The sequence below is a fragment of the Arabidopsis thaliana genome (assembly GCF_000001735.4).
Source record: "Arabidopsis thaliana chromosome 1 sequence".
Lineage (NCBI taxonomy): Eukaryota > Viridiplantae > Streptophyta > Magnoliopsida > Brassicales > Brassicaceae > Arabidopsis > Arabidopsis thaliana.
Window position 1 is genome coordinate 12,478,691 of NC_003070.9, and position 20,917 is coordinate 12,499,607.

Sequence of the window (20,917 nt, forward strand, 5' to 3'; positions counted from 1 at the left end):
TAATTAGTAAACTATTCCCGGCAAAACTAGCAGTGTGGACAAATTGACAATAAAGAAAAGACATACAGTATATCGAAAATTATAGACCAAATGTTAATTTATTAAACTATTGATCATGTTAAGATTTAATGTAAATGTAACCATTATATCAGTTTTAATTTACTATAGTATGCTAACTTTTCTGACCACAAAATTTTGAAGTTAAAACTTATAAATTTAACCTAATGTAATTAGAAAAAAACAAAAAACAAGCAAAATGTCAACATTTTAATGGATTTAATGAATTATGTTAAAGAACAGTTAAAATTAGAATTGTCTTAAGCCGCCTAACACCACTGTCAAACCTTTTCTCCCTTAACTCTCACCAACGATATTTACTAGCGATACAAGAAACATGCACATACTAAAAGAGAAAAGAGAGGAGAAGTTTACTCGGCAAAGATGTTCGCATACGTCCACATGATTCAATACATATAACCAAACTATAATCTATTATGCATAGAATAGGTAAATGTAACACATCATCTCAAAGAAAACCTTCGTTCCGCCTTCCTTCGTTATGGGGAGAACATTTGTCTCTCTCTTCTCTTTCATGGAGAAAACTTTTATAACCAATTTTCGTATTTGGTCTCCGGTATGCAAACCGAGAAACTGCTTGATCTTTCTAATCGTTTTCCCACCTTGTAATGTAGTGTGTTTTGTACCGGCAAGTCTCGAGGCTACAAAATCATTTTCAATGTTATTATGTCTTGCGACAATAACCAATCTTTCACGTCCCGGATTCGTGGTTGTGATCTCCGATTTACCATTTTCTCACATGTGATATTGTGTTCTACAATCCTTATCTTCAGATTATCTCGGAACTATTACCGGTTTATTATACTTTTACTTTTATTGTTTTTAACTTTTTATATCGACATTGAAATGTATATTCTCCTAAACCTTATATTAAATTTGAATGATTGAATGAAAAACAAAACTTTTGTACAAAAAAAGGTAAACATAACACATAATCTAGAACCTAGCATTACACCTAACCTATCAAAATTCTACATGCTACGTTATTCTTATGATATATCATCATACATCATACATCATACATCACTTGCCGAATATACCCGTCGATCTAGACACCATTGTGTCTGTCGTCCTATGGCATTTGTTTAAATATGCATGTCGCCTTTATAGCCCTCAACTCTTAGTTAGATCCTTCGCTCTCCCGTTCTCGAGCTGCATCATAGCTATATATATCCATCCATGGACCGTGGTCGTAATTCATAAACAATAAAGGAATTACGCATTATAGCCATCTCCATTTTGTTTTTAAGTATCTTTAAAGAATTTTCGTACATATAATTAATTTTTATTATTATACCTCTTATTAATACACTACACAATTTTATCTCTCAGATTTATACGGCACATAATTTGAGACAAAAATAAAGATCATAAAATAACACTTAATTTGAATAGAGAAACTATAATTTATACACATATATATATATATATATATATATATATAATGCTTTTACTATTTGTAAAAATCACGTATAATATGCCGACAAACATCCAGTTTAATCCTTGGTATTTAAAATAGTATTTGGAATCTCTTTACTCCAACTTTTGTGATATAGAGGATGATTGGTAAGACTTTAAAAACTTTTTACAGCCAAAAAAATTGTTTAGCCACAGAGTTCAACAAATCATGCTTTAGCTTTCCTGAAAAGTTTAAAGTCAATTAAAACAAAATATTTAATTTTTGGTGTGTAGATCTTACACTTACTACTACAACTTTTTTGTTCTTTTACGTGTTGTGAATTTTTTTCCTCTTATCTTTCATTTTATGACTTTATTACACACATGTTCAAAGTCTTAAGAGCTTAATGGAAGGGATGTACGATAGTTGTGATGGCAAATTGGAAATGCACTCGGATTATGAGATTCCGGATATATAAAAGGCTAGATACAAACCAAAGACTATTTCCCGCGGGGACTGAAGATTTAACATGAAACACTGATTTGAAAGCTCATGAAACAATAAGAGGCTTCATATTATCAAGTTAGAATAACTGGAACAAGTTTGGTGGATTGGTTTCTTGAAGCGGGTAAAAAGATTTGCGGGTAAGATTCATTGTCCATCTTTGGATTTAATCCGAACCAAGTGTGATTAACCACGATCAAAACTTTATTTCTATGGAATTTCTTTATTATTTTTTGAGCCGAGGCTGAATGCTTGAGTGGAAGTAGTGCGAGGAAGAGTTTCATGTTTGCAGTACTGTCTAGGTGGCTCCTTTCAATAGTTTGGAAAACCACCAAAGTAGTTAGCTTCTTTGCATGGTTTGGTACTGTATCTTCGAGTGTAAGACGATTGTATTTGTAAATTTGGAATTGGGTAGCTTCACACGTCTGTTTATATCTTTGGGTAAGAGTGTTTGAACACTTATGATCGAGGCCAATTCTGGTGAGTTTTGGTTAGATCATTCTTCTCAAAATAATTGACTTGTCGATGGATTTTTGACATGACATCAATGGTAGAGACATAATCGTTATTGCGCAGCTTTCTCCCTTCTAGTATTGTCAGTACAGGATCCATGGTTGGTATGGAACGCACAATCTTCTTGGTAGGATTCACCTTTAACTCGATCAATAGGGTGAATATTCACATCCCTTTATCATTAGGGGATGCGAAAAGTAATAATACATCTATCCATTAACCATGATAATGCAATAAAATTGTACTCCTTCTATTCCTTATTAATCCAAATTTTTGAAAACAAATTTATTGCAAAAATATACAAATTTTAGGTTTTTAATGTCTTTGTGTTAGTTATTGATGATGAATTGTAGGCTTCAATAAAAATAATTGAATACTACTGGTCTAAAGTTGTGAAAAATTTTTGATCACAAAAAATGATGCTCTTATAATCAAAAATTCAATATGTGAAAATCTTAAATTTTGGTTTAATTAGGAACAATAGAAATATTTATCTACATTGATTTTCTATATTCGTAACGTTTTTACTATATATAAAACTCACAAATGATGTAAAACAAAGTTCAAATTTAGAATCTTTAAACTCAGATTTAGAATCTTCAAACTCAGATTTTTACCAAGTCTATTTTCTTTAGGACATGCCAACAATGTAATAAAACATATTATCCATCAAGGCATCAACTATGATCATACAACAAAACCATATATATACACGATTTCTATATTTGTAACATCTTACTCTCTTTTCTCCGCCAAGAATTGTAACATCTTACTATTTATAAAAATCACGCATAAATTACCAGACAAACATGTAATTTACTTTATTTGAAATTACCATTTCATTTGGAATTTCTTTACTGGGATCTTTGATTTTAAGGTCTACCAACAAAATAATAAAACATATATTTGTAACGTCTCTAATTTATTAAAATCACACATGATGATGCCGGAAAAATATAAATTTTAATTGGTATTTTGAATTATATTTAGAATCTCTTTACTAGAGTCTTTGTTTGTAGGAGATGTTAACAAGGTAAAAAAACATATCCATCAAATATGGTAATATAAGATATATAGTAGGATTCACCGTACCTTCCATTCTATCCGTAGGATGGATGTTCACGTCACTTTGTCTAGTGAACTCCAATAAGGTAATAACCAAATTATTTATCAACATCGATAATATTAAAAATTATAGTTATCTCCGTTAATTTTCTATTAATGTAATTTTTAATTAATGTAACGTCTTTCCTATTTATAAAAATCACGCATAGTGTCTGAAAAACATCTAATAATCTTTTTGGTATTCAGTATTGTATTTAGAATCTCTTTACTTGTGTCTTTTTCTTTATGAGATGCTAAGATGGTAATAAACCATATATCCATCAACCATGATAGTACATCAAAATTATCTTTTACACGTTAATTATATATATACGTAACGTCTCTACTATGTATAAAAAAACGCGCATAACATCAGATAAACGTCTAGTTTTATTTTTAACTTTTAGTATTTAGCATTGATTTGAAATATCTTTACAACAATTTTGTCTTTAGGGAATAAGGTTATAGAACATTTATCTATGAACCAGGGTAAAACAAAAATTCTCTGTAACTAAGTTAATCTATATATGTAAAGTCTTTGTTATTTGTAAAAATCACAAATGATGTCGAAAAGAATCCAATTAAGTTTTTTAGTATTTAGTATTGTATTTAAAATCTCGTTATATGAGCCAACAAGGTAACAAAGCATATATATATATATATATATATATATATATATATATCAACTATGATAATACAACAAATTTATCTTTATATACGTTAATTTTATGTCCATAACGTCTTTAATATTTTAAAAAATCATGAATGTTATCAGCCAAACATCTAATTCTTTTTATTGGATATTTTTTTTTTGTGTGGGAAGGGGAGTCAAAAAACTCCCCCCAATTTATTAAGAACTAAATAAAAGGAAATAACAAACGAATAGTACGAGGGACACCAGGCCCATTAACATCCTCGAACATGATCGAAAGAACAGATTCGGGACAAACATCAAGAGAAAGAAAACCAAAATCTAAAGAGAACGCATAGTTTGCTAATCCATCGGCAAGACGATTAGCTTCCTATACACATGAGTAACCCGGACTAACCAGTCCCGTGAGATAAAGTCATGGCACAAACGTACCAGGAAAGACAGCGGATGCATTCCAGTCACCCATGTTTGTAAGAACCCCACAACCAACTTAGAATCCACCTCCAGCTCCACCCGTCGAAAGCCTCTCTCCCAGGCTATGACTAAACCATAGTACACTCCCCATAACTCCGCCATGGGAACCGAACAGATGCCTATGTTCAACGCAAACCCACCTAACCACTCACCTTCTTCTCTTTTTATTGGGTATTTAACATTGTATTTAGAATCTCTTTACTGGAGCGTTTGTCGTTTTCTTTAGGGAATGCCAACAAAATAATATACCATATATTCATCATCATGATAATACAACAAACTTATATTTGTATGGGTTAATTTTATATGTTCGTAACGTCTTTATTATTTATAAAAATCACGCATGATTTTAGACAAACATCTAATTTTGTTTTTTGGTATTTAGCTTTGTATATGAAATTTCTTCACTGCATCTTTTGTCTTTATATTTATTTACACTAATTTTATATATTGTAACGTCTTTACTATTCATAAAAATCACGTTTAATTTCAAACAAACATCTGTTTCTTTTGGTATTTTACTTTGTATTTGAGGTTCCAACAAGGTAATAAAGTATATTGCATGTTTTGTCTTTAGAGGGTTCCAACAAGGTAATAAAGTATATATTCTTTAACAATGATAATACATCATAATTATATTTCTCTATGTTAGGTTTATATTTACAATTGTATTTAGAATCTCTTTACTTGTGTCTTTATCTTAAGGAGATGCTAACAATAAATAAAACATATTATCCATCAACCATAAAAATATATTTATAAACCCTAATTTTGAAATATCCAACGTCTTTACCATTTACAAAAATGACGCTTTAGTCTTTAGAGAATGTCAACAAGTTAATAAACTTTTATCTATCAACAATACAAACAAATTTTTTATATACCAACGTTAATTATATATTCGTAACGTCTTTATTATTTGTAAAAATCATGAGATAAGAAAATATTTATCTATCAATGACTATACAACAAAATTTTGTACATCAACGTTAACTATAAATCTGTAACGTCTTTATTTATTTGTAAAAATCATGAGATAAGAAAACATTTATCTATCAATGACTATAAAACAAAATTTTGTATCTCAACGTTAACTATATATTTGTAACGTTTTTATTTGTTTGTAAAAATCATGCATGATGTCGGTCAAATATCTAATTTATCGTTTTGATATTTAACATTGTATTTGTAATCTTTTTTACTGATGTTTTTATCTTTAGGCGATATCAACAAAGTAATTAAAAGAAACACACAATTTTCTCTTTTTAAAGTTAAGTACAAATGAAAAATGCAGTAGAATTTTTTTTTTTTATAGACTACTAACTTGCATTAAACAAACAAAATAACTACTCTATTTTTTTTTCTTTTTCACATTCAACCATCTACTTCATTGATCGTACATGCACTATGTATTATATCCATTGAATTTTGAAAATTTATTAGTATTTATTTTTTTAGTCAAAGCAGACTATAGCCAAACGAAGCAACTATTCGTACAGATAAAAACTCAACTGCGACTAAACATCTCTTTTCTTAATTAGTAAAACTAACCATATTAGAATAAAATCCTTTTACTTCTTGTTTCAGTGTTCTTAAGTTCATAGAAAATTGTAACTTTTTCAAAAGTCTATAGTCTTCTTGTCAAAATTCTATAGTCTTATTGCAGTGAAAAAAAAGTGAATACTCAATATTGTTTTGTCTTTTAGATATGTAAACAGATTTAACGGTCAAGACCAAATAAAAAATAGAGAAAAAATGGTCTGAAACAAATATATTTTATAATTTAGTTTAAAAAAAACTTAAAAAAAAAATTAGAATAGTAGAAAAAAAGAAAAGTGGAGCCCACAGGTTTTAAATTAATAAAAAGGATATATTATTCTCTTCTTCCTCTCTTCTTCAAACTTCGTCTCCAATCTTTCTCTCCACCGTCGATACTCGTTTTCCATTTCTCTGTAAGAAAAATTCAATTTCTCTCTTTGTTTCAACAGTGAAGGCAAAAAACCCCACAAAAGAAATCTGTCAAATGTTCTAAGTTTTCTTCAACCTCTTAAACTCAATTTCTTCCTCTTTTGCTTCCGTGGTGAGTCATTCTCTCAACGATCTTCTTCTTCTTCTTCTTCTTCTTCTTCTTCTTCTTGTTGCTTTCTCCGGTGATTTTTTTCTTCTCCGGTGATAATCGATTTTCGTTGAACTGAAATTTTGAAAATCGATTTTACTATTCGACTTGACTTCGAGTCTTCGATTGTTGATTTTCGTCGTCTCTGTTCTTCATTGTTTCGTACTGTAGTAGAGTTGTTGACAGAGATTCAAAATCCGAATCGTAAATTCTTAGATCTTCGCCGGAATTTGTGCGTATTTGATTTTGGCATATCAAATCTCCGTCGGTCGATATTTTATTTTCCTTATTTCTGGATTTTTATGATTTGGTAGATTTAATGATGATGATGATGATGATGATTTATGATGCTTAACGCGTTTTCTTTGGTTTTAAACAGGTGGCTACTTCTCGTGTTCTTGGTCCTGTGGACCTTGGTGTTACAGAATCTCCATTGATGACTCCTTCTAATTCTTTATCTAGCAGTGAACGCTCTCTCTCTGGTATAGATTTCTTCTCTTGTGCTGTTGAAATCATCCGAAAACGCGTTTAAATGATTTGGATGATGTTTTATTTGGCAGGTGAGTGTTCTGTTGATGGAAACTCTTGTGATAGGTAAGAGATCAACAAAACATGACTCTTTTATATTGATAATTTTTGTAAACAGTTTGTTTGATGATGAAGATTGTTGTTATCTTTGTTAGGGGTATTGAAGATGAATGTTCAAGTCATAGTAGTCAAGAAGATGTGGAATTAACGAAGGAGGTTAAGGTAGATCGGTTAGAGCGTAAGTCGAAGAGCATGCCGAGTGATATTCTCGACATTTTGGATGAGAAATCGAAAGAAAACAGTGTTGAGAATGTGCAGTTTTTATCTGATCGTGAAGATGATAGTGATGATGTTCCAGTTTGGGAGCCACCTGAACCGGAAAATCCAGAAGATGAGGTGGATGGTGTTTTTGCTGATGATGATGATGATTGTTGTGATGGTTCTAAGTGGAACAAAGCAAGTTTGTTAGGGGAGTTGAGTGATGAAAGTAGTGAAAAGAGAAAGGTTTATGAAGAAAATCGAAGAGTGATGCTTGAGGAGGCTGATTCAAAGTTTAAGTTCATTGTTAGTCAGCTTATTAAGTCGGCTGGGTTTTCTATTGAAGAAAGTGGATATTGGTTTGAGATAGTTGCTAGGTTATGCTGGGAGGCTGCTTCTATGTTGAAGCCAGCTATTGACGGCAAATCAGTTGATCCCACTGAGTATATCAAAGTGAAATGCATAGCAACTGGTTCTTGCGTTGACAGGTATAACAAATTACCCATTTTTTGCTTAGACTTTGCATTGTTTGAGGTTCTTTGACCCTTAAAAAGATTGGAGAATCCGCCATTTACCGTTTAAAAAAAAAAAAATCAGTTTCTATCTACTGGTACTCTCTTAAGACTTGTTCACTTTTGCAGTGAAGTTTTCAAAGGCCTGGTTTTCAAAAAACATGCTGCTCTTAAACACATGGCAACTAAGTATGAGCATCCTAGAATAATGTTAGTCGAAGGAGTACTGGGTCATCCGATAAGTGGATTTTCGTCTCTCCAATCAGTGAATCAGGTGGGGGAAGCAACACAACTTGTCTTTCACTAGTTTGGAACCTTTCATTTTATTAGTTTCTGATTTATTTTTTATTATTGCCAACAGGACAATGAGTATCTACTGAAGTATGTGAAGCCTGTTGTTGATATCATAGAAGCTTCCAAGCCTGACGTGATGCTGGTGGAAAAGTCTGTTTCACGTGATATCCAAAAGACTATTCTTGATAAAGGGGTCACTCTGGTGTTTGACATGAAGCTCCACCGTCTACAGAGGATTTCTCGATGCATTGGTTCACCAATTCTTTCAGTTGACTCTCTGTCTAGTCAGAAGTTAAAGCATTGTGATTCCTTTCGTATCGAGAAAATTGTCGAGGAGCATAATGCCGCGGGTGAATCCGACAAGAAGCCAACTAAAACACTGATGTTTTTAGAGGGTTGCCCTACCCGCCTTGGCTGCACGGTGAGTTCTTGACTGATTGTGCAGTATGATAAGTCATTAATGCTACTAGATATCTCTACTTTAGTAACAATATATATCAACTGATGAATTTATCCAAAATTTGAACTTGTGAATTTGACCTTAAACTTTCTTGCATTCTAATTTTGACATTTGATATGTGACAGATTTTACTTAAAGGATGCCACAGCGAGAGGTTGAAAAAGGTCAAAGAAGTAGTACAATATTCATTTATCCTGGCATATCATCTAATGCTGGAGGCTTCTTTCCTCGCTGACCGGCATACAATGTTCTCAACCATCTTTGCAAAAGAAGCTACATCATGTGTTGTGGAAATAGAAAATTTTTCACCATCTCCTTCTCCTCGTGAATCTCCCTCTGAAGCAGTTGATATTCCTGTGTCTAATGGATTCGATGAACAAACTATTCAGATTAATGGGGAAGCAGATGGTGAGAAAGTTGGAACTTGGGAATCAGATGGAGATCATGTGTTCTCTCACGAGCCATATAATCCAGTTATTTTTACTGGGTTCTCATCTTTATCTGCCAGATTAAGTAAATATTTAGGCTTTGTTCAAAATCCGGAGTCAGTTCCAGTTTCTGTGGATACAGATGTATCGACTACCAGCAATCTTGATTCGATTAGGGAATCTGAGGAAGATACTGCAGAAAAGAATGAGGATAAACAACCTCTTTTACTTGATCCTGAGCTCCCAGTAAACTCGAGTTCAGATGATGGAGACAACAAGTCGCAAACGGAAAATGATATTGAGAGCACCTTGGAGTCTCAGAGTATATTGGTTTTAGTGTCAAAGAGGAATGCCCTCAGGGGGATAATGTGTGATCAAAGGCATTTTTCACACATCAAGTTTTACAAGCACTTTGATGTTCCCTTGGAAAAATTCCTGCGCGATATGTTTAATCAGGTTTGACTCCGGTGCACTTGTAAATTTTAAATAAAATGCTGTTTTGCTCATTTGCCAAGGTTCATATGTGTTTGTGGCTCAAATTTGTTTATGGAACTGTTCATGATGCAGAGAAATCTATGCCAAACGTGTGTTGAATTTCCAGAAGCACATCTTTACTATTATGCTCATCAAAATAAGCAACTAACAATCCAAATCAAGCGAATTCCAGTAGCAAAAGGTTTGGCTGGTGAGGCAAAAGGAAAAATCTGGATGTGGAGTCGTTGTGGAAAGTGTAAAACAAAGAATGCGTCCCGGAAATCCACAAAACGAGTGCTGATATCAACTGCTGCTCGTAGCTTGTCATTTGGAAAGTTTTTGGAGCTCAGCTTTTCTCAGCAAACTTTTCTGAACAGATCGTCTAGCTGTGGGCACTCTTTCGACAGTGACTTCCTTCACTTCTTTGGGTATTTTTTTTTTTTTTTAATCTATTTTGCTCTGCATATTGCTTCACATGTTCTAACTAAGTAATTAACTATAGTTTTAGTAACTCTATAATATGGCCTTTCGAGATAGTGACATTCACTTATTCTAAGAGAATAGTGGTTAGGCGTAGTTTTTTTTTAATGTCCCATCTTGGTTCTAGTGCTACAACGTAAAATTCATGAAAATTTTGGGAACTTAGTGACTCATTAGCTTTAATCATATATCTTAAATTGTACACAACTGCAGATTAGGCTCCATGGTTGCTATGCTCAGTTACTCCCAAGTCGCATCCTACACAGTGTCTCTACCACCCATGAAGCTGGAATCTAGCATTTTAATAAAAGCAGGTTGGCTTGAGAAAGAATTTCAAACAGTAAGTTTCTATTCTGAGTAAACAGTATTGTAGCTGTATTTTCTCATACATGATGCTAGAAACAATTGTCGCCCACCATCAGCTTTCTTTTCAGTTTACATTTTCTGCCAAATAGTATGTCTTGCTTGGGTCAAGGGCTGGCAAAAAAATTGCAAAATGAATACGCAAGATGATCAATTTTTGTGCTGATTGTTTATATTTTCTTGTTCAGGTATTCACTAAAGGGATCTCCTTGTTCGAGGACGCTGCTGGTTTTCTTAAGAGACTAAGATCACAATTCACAAATTCAGATCTCAGATATCAGCGTGCACGCAAACTCCTTTCTAACATTGAGGAGTTGCTGAAGCACGAGCGTTGCATATTTGAGGTTAGCTTTGTGACAGTTCCATATGGTATACAACTATCTTTATTAAGTGTTAGAGACAGGCTTATTAATATTTAATGCCTACAAATAGGAAAACATCAAGAACTCGTTCGACAAGGCTAAAACCATAGATGATGTTTCACACAGACTGCTCCGCTTAAACCGCATGAGGTGGGAACTTCTGCTTCAAGCTCTCATCTGGAACTACCGGTTGCAGTCGCTGGTTTTATCTGATCGTTTGCTACCTTCAAGTGATGAGACGAAGATATATGAACAAGGTTTGAAGACTGTTTCCGAGGCTGGAATGACCAGATATGAAAATGATAACAAAGTTTCTGATTCTGGTAGCAATGGAGGCATAGACACTCCACTTGTTGAACACAAGGATATACCAATCGCTGGAGCGTCTGTTGGGGACAATGATCAGATGGCAGAATCCTATGTGCCTGAAGATAATGAATCGCAAACTTTGTGCAGCTCCAGTCCCGATACAACCTCTCCCATCAACAATCATTTTGACACTCATTTGGCTGTTAATGTACATTCAACCAATGGACAAGAAGCGGACAAATCAATTCCAGTTACTGGAGAGTCTTTGGATGATGAGGTTTCTACCTCTAATGGGCCACACATCTTAGGTTGGGATGAATGGTTTTGGCTGCCATTTGAGGAACTACGCTCGAAGCGGATTGTTGATATTGAGAAGGAATACTTGTTGAAATTCGAGTATGTTAACAACTTTACCCAAGAAAACCTACAGACGGTGAACCAGATAATCACCGAGGAAAGTTCTCGTCTGCGCATCTCGTTGAGGGATGATGATTTTATTGTGTCAGACTATGAAGACGAGCTGTCCAGCCTAATTGCTTGTGCACTTGCCCATCTGAACAATGAAGAGAGCAAAAAGCCTCTTTCAAGGTGTATACATGGATCTCTTCAAGGGTTCTTAGATAATAATCAGGATTCTAAGCAAACTGACCGAGACGTTTCCCGTTTCTCGAGTGAGAGTACAAATCGGTTGGAAACACTACCCCCTCCAGAGGTCCTCGTTACTTTTGGGTCAGTCAAATCAGTTGGAAAACCCAAGTACTCTATCGTGTCCCTGTATGCAGATGATTTCCGTGACCTCAGAAAACGCTGTTGTTCATCAGAGCTTGACTATATAGCTTCACTAAGCCGCTGTAAGCCATGGGATGCCAAAGGTGGGAAGAGCAAATCCGTGTTCGCTAAGACTTTGGATGATAGGTTCATCGTAAAAGAGATCAAGAAGACAGAGTACGAATCATTTGTGACTTTTGCTACGGAGTATTTCAAATACATGAAGGACTCGTATGATTTAGGCAACCAGACTTGTCTTGCCAAAGTTCTTGGGATCCATCAGGTATTTAGAATCATCTTTTGATCATATGACCATGAGCATTTTACCTAATCATTGTTATAAAATGGATTGGTCTTAGTTCTAAGGATCTTTGATTCCTATTTTCAGGTAACTGTAAGGCAGCCAAAGGGTGGCGGGAAAGAGATACGGCACGACCTGATGGTCATGGAGAATCTGAGTTTTAGCAGAAAAGTTACTCGCCAGTATGATCTCAAAGGCGCTCTACATGCTCGTTTCACAGCCACTTCTGCTAATGGCGAAGACGATGTTCTATTGGATCAGAACTTTGTCAACGACATGAACAAATCCCCGCTTTACGTTAGCAAAACATCAAAACAAAATCTCCAAAGAGCGGTTTATAACGACACCAGCTTCCTAACCGTGAGTTTTCCTCATCTCTCTTTCTCTTAGTATAATCATACATATGTTCACTTAGTTCTATTTCTATTGTGTTACACAATCCACTTATCGTAAATGGAAAACAAATGGCAGAGTATAAACGTGATGGACTACTCGCTGCTGGTTGGAGTTGATGATGAGAATCATGAGCTAGTGTGTGGGATCATCGATTATCTGAGACAATACACATGGGACAAGCAGTTAGAGACATGGGTGAAATCGTCTTTGGTGGTACCAAAGAATGTGCAGCCGACAGTGATCAGCCCGATTGATTACAAGACAAGGTTCAGGAAATTCATGAAAACGCATTTCTTGTGCGTCCCTGACCAGTGGTGCGACCAAGGAGACTCGTAAGGGCAAAAAGCATATGATTATAGCTTGAAAGTAGAAGTTATTTGATTATAATCGGTCTATATCTCTCATATATATTGATTAAAAAAAAAAATATATCTCTCTCATATGATTCTTTCATTTGATTTTTTACTTCACTTGTATATAGAGACAACTCCAGTTTTTATCTACCCCATCATTGTGCAGTTTTTTAGCAAGTTTCTGGGGTGGATTTAAGTGATTGGATTGTCTCTTGTGTCTGTCTTTTCTCCATTTCATTGAAAGGCAGATTCAGGCAAGTGAAAGTCTGTACTAAAAAAAACAAAGTGTCAGTTGGTACATGTGAAAGTATTGTTTTTGTATAAGAAAGAAGAAATCAAAAAAGTGTTTATTGTTACATTTGTTTGTCAAAACATTTAGTGTTTGGTAACCCCAAGTCACTAGCCTAACCGCTACAACTTTCAATCCCTTAGCGATCATTCGACCCAAGTTATGCAGAAATATGAATCTAGCCGTATTTTAGGGAGTTTAATCGAATTCATCGACAAATCACTAACCCGACCATTAGGTCCAACCACATGAACCGGTAAGTCATGCATCAAAACGTGGTCACATACTCGAGTTGGCACTATGGATTGATAATGAAACCTCTTACATGATTCAATATTTTCTGTGAACCCTAAGGAACATGGATTTTAAAGTGGCCATAACAATGTTCGTAAACGAAACAAGTACAAAAGAAAAGACCAACAAAGTAAAAGGAACACTTTCTATCTTTTGGATTGGTTGCATTATTTAGATACATTGACATCGAAGTGGAACGGAAGCACCTGCTGGTTTTCTCCTCTCCCTAATCACTGCCTCCTTCACCATTGGCACCTTCTGCTGAACCTTCTTCCATATGTGATTCACCGCACCATTGGGTTCAATAGGTCCAATCCCATCGGCATGACCATTATCATACACAAAAACTGACTGAACCTTTGCTATTCTACTTCTCAATGTTTCCTTCTCTCTTTCAGAGAACCTTCCGAGATGATTAGCCAACCATTTAGGTGTTAATGCATCACTTACAGAGGCAAAAACCGAGAATTCTGAGTAATCGATTATTCCCTCAAACGGGAGCTCTATGGTGTCGCTGACAATCACAGGGATGCATAGACTTTGAATGGCATCAAAGAGACGGCATGAAGTGGGAGTGTCACCAGCTGGATGTAAGCAGAACTCTGAGTTTCTCATTCCTCTTATCGACTGTTCCCTTCCTGTTGCATTAGGAAAACCTTCTTCCATGACAACGCCAGGCTCATTGACCAGCAAGTCCCATAGTTTTTCTCTGATTAACCCTCCCTATCAAGTTAAAATTATACAAATTCGTTTAAGAGATCTTGACACCAAAACACTAAGTAGAGAACAGACCATTTTGCTAAGTATACACACCACTAATCAATTCTAATGTCGCCACACAGTATGCATATAAGTAAACACAAATGCAAACAAATAGTCGATGCCCAAATCTTTCCAAAATTGAACTACACTAAAACTTTCAAAACAACAGTACATTTACTCTGTCAATGATACCTCATGAGCCATGAACTCACTCACTCACAAGAGCAATGTAGCGATTCGGATAAAGAAATGAGTTTCGTAAGAATAGTTACCCGATGTCTGTGCTTAGCGCCTTTAAAATAAAGAAGGCTATGACGTCTCTGGTTCTGAGACAAATCCAGTCTAGGAAGCAAATGCGTATATGGAACAATCACATCCTTAATGACAGAGACTTGAGTATGCTGAATCCTCTCAGGCAAGCTAGTCCCATTAGACGACTTAGAATCTTGCCTAAACCATCCTCCAAAATCCACCACAAGAAGAATAGATAAAGCAATCTCCTCACGAACATGCCACATTGCAACAGGGTCTGCCAAAGAACGCTTCAACATTTTAACTTAACCTGACACACAACACAATCCACACATATAACTTATATAAGCTTCTACACCAAATCTACAGACACACACCCACATGACACAAACTTACTCAAATCTCTAAACTAGAAGATCCAGAACAAGTTACAAAGACATGAACTTTGAATGATAAAAAGAGAAACTTTTTAGTACCCGTTAGAACAAAAACGTGATCACGACCATTAGATCGTTTCCAAGCTTTAGTGTTCTTGACAAAATCAAGCACTTGTCTCTGTCTTTGATAATCTTCGTTACCAGACTTCTTTCTAAACGAACCTTTACCATTTCCAAGCTCCATCTCTGCACTTAACGTCGCAAAGAAAGGCACGAAGACTACATCAGCGTCAGATTCACTAAAAACCCTTTTAGCAAAAGATCCAATTCGTTTCTCTGGTGAGGTTTCTAGGTCTCCCATGATCCAGTACTCAGCACTGTATTGCTTGATCAACGGGTTCTCTGGGTACGGTGGGTATTTATCGGGTGAATGGGTTTTACGGGTCGGGTGATCTGGGTCACTGGGTATACGTGAATCTGGAGTAGAAGAGGACCAGTATTTGTCGATAAGACCATAGTTTAGGGATCTTGGAAGCTCAGCTACATAGACATTGATACCGTTTTGGAGAGTGTTGTGTGAAATGCTCGGATTTGGATTGGAGATTAAGGAATTGGAGAAGAAGAAGAGAAGAGAGACGACGAAGAGGAGAGAGAAAGAGAGGAAGATAGAAGGAATTGAACAGAGAGGTCTAGTAGACGCCATTGATGCGATCTTAGGAACCATCTTCGATTTTGCTTCGCAGGAAAGATCTCTGCTTTTGCTTCACAGGACAGAATGGGTTATTGTAACTATGAATCCTCTAGCTGAAGCAGAGGCACACACACTATTTTATTAAATTTATAAACGAAAATAAATAATTTATTAGTAGTTTCTCTAAATTTGTTAGTACTGCTAGTAATGATTTATTATTAGTCTTTCTAAATAATTAAAAATATGAAAGGTTTCTAAATATTTTGTCACCAAATAATAGAAAATTATCAAAATTTAAATTTCAACTGAAATTTGTTACTAAAACTTTTTTGAAATCATAAACTAATAACACCCTTTTAATTTTTATTTAAAACTTTCTAATATAAATAATCACTACTTTTTCCCATCATTTTCATTTAGCCTATTAAAATCTTTTATCATTTCCAGAACATTAGCAGAACATTAGCAGAACTAGAACATATAGACCTAGTAGAGTCAATCTCAAGAAATGAAGAAATATTCGTCCATCGTGACCCCAAACCAAATATCTCGGAGTTAGGATAATAACTTGGAGAAATTGATTCTACGTAATGTAGAGGAAGAATAGACACATGATTTTCATAGTTATAATTATCCCATGTGCTTATATTCAAACCTTGATCACCACCAAACCCACCCTGACTGATCCAAGACCAACAGACCATCCAAAGTCAATCCACCACCAATAGGCCCTCCACTAGTAGATCCACCAACAACAAATGCTTTACCTAAAGACTTATTACCACCATTTCCAGAAACATCAGATTTTACATATTCACTTCCACTATTGATGCCAGTTACTCGTAAGTTGATCATATCACAAGGATTCATATATTTATGAACACCGGATAACCGCTCCATTTATCGAATTTTATTCTCCTCACTTCGTAACTTTATAAATCCGTCACAAATATCTTCATCGTTCATTAGCAACTTGTTTGCTTCCCATCAAAATATATTCATTGGCTCAACTGGGCAATAGTACAACTAATGCATCACCATATGTTGGTTTTAAGCTTTGTCGTGAGTACACCACAATCAGTAACTCATTACGAGATTCTTCTATACATTGAAAGTTGCCATCCATTCGTACCTCAAAATTTGCTCTTCTCAAATGAGTACGTCGTATCGAAGTATTCTGAGCACGTCTGACGTGAAGCTGTCACATGCGTCATGTGTGGAGTACGTCGATTTGTCTCTCTAGGTGATCGAGAGAGTCGTGGCAAATCATCATCATATATATGCTCTAAGATTATAATTCTCCGGAGGAAGTGCGGTTTGACCATCTTCTTAATGTGTCATCCGTGGCATATCATCATTATATGGTTCTTGTTCGATATTAAATTGAACTCCAAGTATTTGAAGTGAATAATGAGAATCTTGCTTAAAATCGTGTTTGTTGTGTGTAACATCTAGTAAATCTTTGAATAGAAAAAACTTTTTATTATTATTATTATTTTTTTTTTTTGAAGAGACTTATTTTGCAACAAAATTATATATTTTTGTTGGTTTTACGAAAATCCTGTAAACAAAATATGATTTATGAGTATACTATTGGTATGCTTACAGGAAATTATATGTTAAACATAATAAAATATGAGATATTACTGCACATTGATCTTTCCACCATGACGGTTTCATGTTGATTTGCTCGGATGATTTAACATATGCACCCATACATTTGGATAATTTTATTGAAAATCAAAAAATTTCTAGATATTTTAACCTGCTTTTCATCTCGGGTTTCTATTTAACCGAATCACCAGCTAACTGGTTGAATAATGTTTTCTTCGATTCTCCGTTTGCAAGAAGCTAATGGTACCCTAATCGTATAGTCTTCCACTTCTACTTCAGGGACTACAAGTTCTAGAAAAATTAATTTTTTTCTAAACATCCATTTATGCTAACCATATTTTAAAATTCTAAAAAATCACAATTAAATTTTTAAAATTTTATATGGATAAAACTATAAAATGATATAAACAAAAAATTTATAAACATACTTGCTTCTTGTACCTCTTTCAACTCTTCTCAATGTTGCTTCACCAGCATTTTATGTCTCGATCGTCCTATACCGACAATTCCACAAATTATCTCTACTATGTGTATTATCTAACCTGCTAGCATCTTCATAATATATCATAAAATTAGAAAATGTAAGAACATTAGTTAAACTATTTATACTTAAAAACATATTTTGAATATTTCCATATTATAGAGATTATAATACATAAAATATACAGCACATAAAAATATTCTAATCAAAACAATATTGCGTTTCTTGTTTTTTTTGCATCACAACGTTTTAATATATATAAATATATATTACACCTACAAAAATAATTATATAAAACTAAATAATTTTTTTAAGATATGTATAATCTGACTCATTCAAAATAAGTGTTAACGGTAGAAACTAAAATTTCCTTAATTAGTGCAACAAAAACAATTAAGTAAAATAATTACAAAAAAAAAACATAATATAAATTTAAATTCATAACATGTTATTCGCAAAAACAAAACGCATGTGATGAATAAGAAATTGAAAAGTACCTTCAATATTGAGTTATGAAAATTTTGGAATGAAATATAAGATTGAGAAAAATTTAACAAAAGCAAAAAAAAAAAAACTTCTCACTATTGTTTTTCGTAGAGATAGAGTATTTGAAAATAGTTTGTTTGTCTAAACTATGAATGCAACCAAATCCTATATATAAGCAAATGTATTCTTGTTTCCAACCACTTCTTTTCATGACAAATTATTAATAACTGATTTTACCGTATTAGAAGATGTGCCATTTAATTAGAAGATATCTTGTACCTTGATTTTTAGTCGGTAATTATTTACTTTGGTTAATTATCCACTTGATAAAGGCTCAGCCCTTAAAAATCAAAGAGTCCTTTTTGGCGGGTATTGCCATGCGGCTTAATTACGACAACTCCTTCCAGAATTGAGTTTCTGCCGCTCGTAAAATTGGTTGCTGCTGCGTTTATATCAAAGTATAAGTCAAATACTGGAGTTTTAAGTAGATCTGTTGGGTCTCGTGTGTTCGTTCAAACATTTATCCTCCCCAAGCTCCAGCAAAGACTTTAACTGTAGCGTTTATCAAGACCGAATCAAACAACACTCGGCTGATACCAGAAACGCAGATCAAGGTATTTTCTTCTTCATCTAGAAGATTGATGTAATGAGGTTTCACTTGCTTCTCTTTCTTGGAATTTAATCTTCTTTTACTTGCATTCAGAAAACCTTGTACAAGCCAAGAGGCTCATCAATTTGCTCATACGAGGTTTAAAGCTGACAAATAATTTACAGAGCAACTTATGAAAAACTGATAGAGGAAGATGCTCAAATTTGGTTTGTTCGCTATGTATTGTGGTTGTGGTTAATGCGTGTTTGACTCTACATGCAATAAGGTTTGACTAAATCCAGGCTTTGGTAACTTACAGAGCAGCTCACAAAAGACTGATAAAGGAAGATGATCAACTATCGACATATAGTTTTTTGTCTATGTGTCATGGTTGTGGTTGATTCACGGTTGACTCCATATTTAGCGGCAATAGAGCAGGTTGATCCCATAGTCAAAATAGTACTGCCAATTGTTGGACGCTTTGACCCAGAGGAATTTGTAACGAGTTGGCAAGGGAACAACCCTTGTGAATGGTTTGGTACAAACTGTTTGGAGGGTATCATCATTGGTATCTCTTTTATTTCCTTGAACTTAATCGGAACTATTTCTCCACATTTTGCAGATCTAACCTCTCTTCGGGTCATAGATCTTTCGCATAACCGACTTAAATGTACCATTCCTTTTGAAATCACAAAGTTGAAGAACCTGACTATTGTGGATGTTTCTTATAACCAACTTCATGGGGAAGTCCCACGCGTTAGAGGAATTGTTATACTCACTGAAAGGAATCCAAACATCGAGTCAACCTGCCTTCTTGTTCCTTCGCCAACAAGGAACAAGAACAAACCAACTGTTTTGGTACTTCTACTTGGGATTTTGGTTGGTTTGGTGGTTGCAGGAGGAGCATCCTTTGGATTCTACCTGTATAGGATAAGGAAGCAACCTAAGAGGCTCCAAGAACCAAATGAAGCAGTGACACTTACTCAGCAGCAATCTAGTGACGAGAGCCTGGTATCTGATGAAAGTTATGTCATTTCGCTCCAGCTTCAATATAGAGTACTCCGCCGCTTTTCTTGGGTTTCCAAAGGCCCCTTACTCCTTACTCGACAACTCAAAACTAATCAGAATCCTCATTTACCCTACATGTAGTATTTAGTTTTGTATAATCAGATCACGCTTTTATTTATCTATTTTTTATTGGTTGATCCCTAGGTACATAACTCACTTCGGGGAATGAGATCCCGTATAATATTTTGACGTTTTTATAATAAAAATCTGTCTTTAATCACTTGTAGTAGGAAAGTTAGGAGATCCTATCTTTTTTTATTTCCGTAAATTATCATTTTCTAGATACGAGGGCAAAACTGTGACAAAAAGTAAAACCCATCTTTTAATTGTCTGATGCTACCCGCACTCATTAGGTAATTATTCAGTAATAAGTAGAGGTACGAAGTAACTCGTAGTAAGAGATATATGTAAGAGTTAGACCTTGGGCCCTATCCTCTCGGATAGATGATCTTGATTGGGCCACTAAAGAAGAATATTGAGGAATTAGACTTATTATTCTATCTAATACTTTGATCCATATAAGCTCATTAATAAGCAGTTTACTTTGTTTTTATAGAAGCAAGCTAGAAGAGAGGAAGTTTTTGAGATAATTATGATACTAAGACCAATGGAAAACACTACTTCTCATTCTTGTTTTTTGTATGGATAGAGAATTTGAAAATAATTCGTTTGTGGAGACTATGAATGCAATCCAATCCTATATATAATCAAATTCATTCTGGTTTCCAACCACTTTTTTTCATTACAAATTATTAATAACTGATTTTATGCCATTGGAAGATGTGCTATTTAATTAGAAGATATCTTGTAACTTGGTTTTTAGTAGGTAAATTATTTACTCTGGTCTTTTCATGTTGGATTTTCTTTTTTCTTTTTATGCACTCTTCA

The 20,917-nt window shown here is 34.5% G+C and overlaps 3 protein-coding genes and 2 pseudogenes across 8 annotated transcripts; 2 read left to right on the forward strand and 3 right to left on the reverse strand.

Annotated features, from left to right (window-relative positions):
• Positions 1-4,473: 4,473 nt before the first annotated feature.
• AT1G34250 lies at positions 4,474-4,944 on the reverse strand (annotated as a pseudogene; the record flags this gene model as incomplete). Its single annotated transcript has 1 exon — positions 4,474-4,944.
• Positions 4,945-6,627: 1,683 nt separating this feature from the next.
• On the forward strand, positions 6,628-13,517 carry FAB1D (FORMS APLOID AND BINUCLEATE CELLS 1A). Of its 4 annotated transcripts, none has more exons than NM_001333093.1 (13): positions 6,628-6,804; positions 7,220-7,322; positions 7,401-7,434; positions 7,524-8,114; positions 8,268-8,412; positions 8,500-8,853; positions 9,018-9,776; positions 9,888-10,222; positions 10,488-10,614; positions 10,826-10,981; positions 11,070-12,359; positions 12,465-12,737; positions 12,849-13,517. In NM_001333093.1, exons 2-13 carry the CDS (start codon positions 7,277-7,279, stop codon positions 13,107-13,109), a joined length of 4,371 nt encoding a protein of 1,456 aa, NP_001321920.1. In that variant the 5' UTR covers positions 6,628-6,804; positions 7,220-7,276; the 3' UTR covers positions 13,110-13,517. The 4 variants fall into 4 exon arrangements, with proteins under 4 accessions (NP_001321920.1, NP_001319143.1, NP_174686.1 ...); NM_001333092.1 differs by lacking the exon at positions 6,628-6,804 and adding an exon at positions 6,826-7,072 and having other exon boundaries at positions 12,849-13,482; NM_103148.4 differs by lacking the exon at positions 6,628-6,804 and having other exon boundaries at positions 7,230-7,322; positions 12,849-13,486.
• A 113-nt stretch (positions 13,518-13,630) lies between these two features.
• Positions 13,631-15,894, reverse strand: AT1G34270 (Exostosin family protein). The gene is made up of 3 exons (NM_103149.4): positions 15,200-15,894; positions 14,744-15,000; positions 13,631-14,432 (listed from the first exon to the last, which is right to left on the reverse strand). The coding sequence occupies exons 1-3, from the start codon at positions 15,822-15,824 to the stop codon at positions 13,881-13,883; spliced, it is 1,434 nt and encodes a 477-aa protein (NP_564443.1). The 5' UTR covers positions 15,825-15,894; the 3' UTR covers positions 13,631-13,880.
• Positions 15,895-17,035: 1,141 nt separating this feature from the next.
• On the reverse strand, positions 17,036-17,348 carry AT1G34281 (annotated as a pseudogene). Its single transcript has one exon.
• A 1,961-nt stretch (positions 17,349-19,309) lies between these two features.
• RLP5 (receptor like protein 5) lies at positions 19,310-20,110 on the forward strand (the record flags this gene model as incomplete). The annotated part of the gene is made up of 1 exon (NM_103151.1): positions 19,310-20,110. The coding sequence occupies one exon, from the start codon at positions 19,310-19,312 to the stop codon at positions 20,108-20,110; it is 801 nt and encodes a 266-aa protein (NP_174689.1).
• Positions 20,111-20,917: the final 807 nt, after the last annotated feature.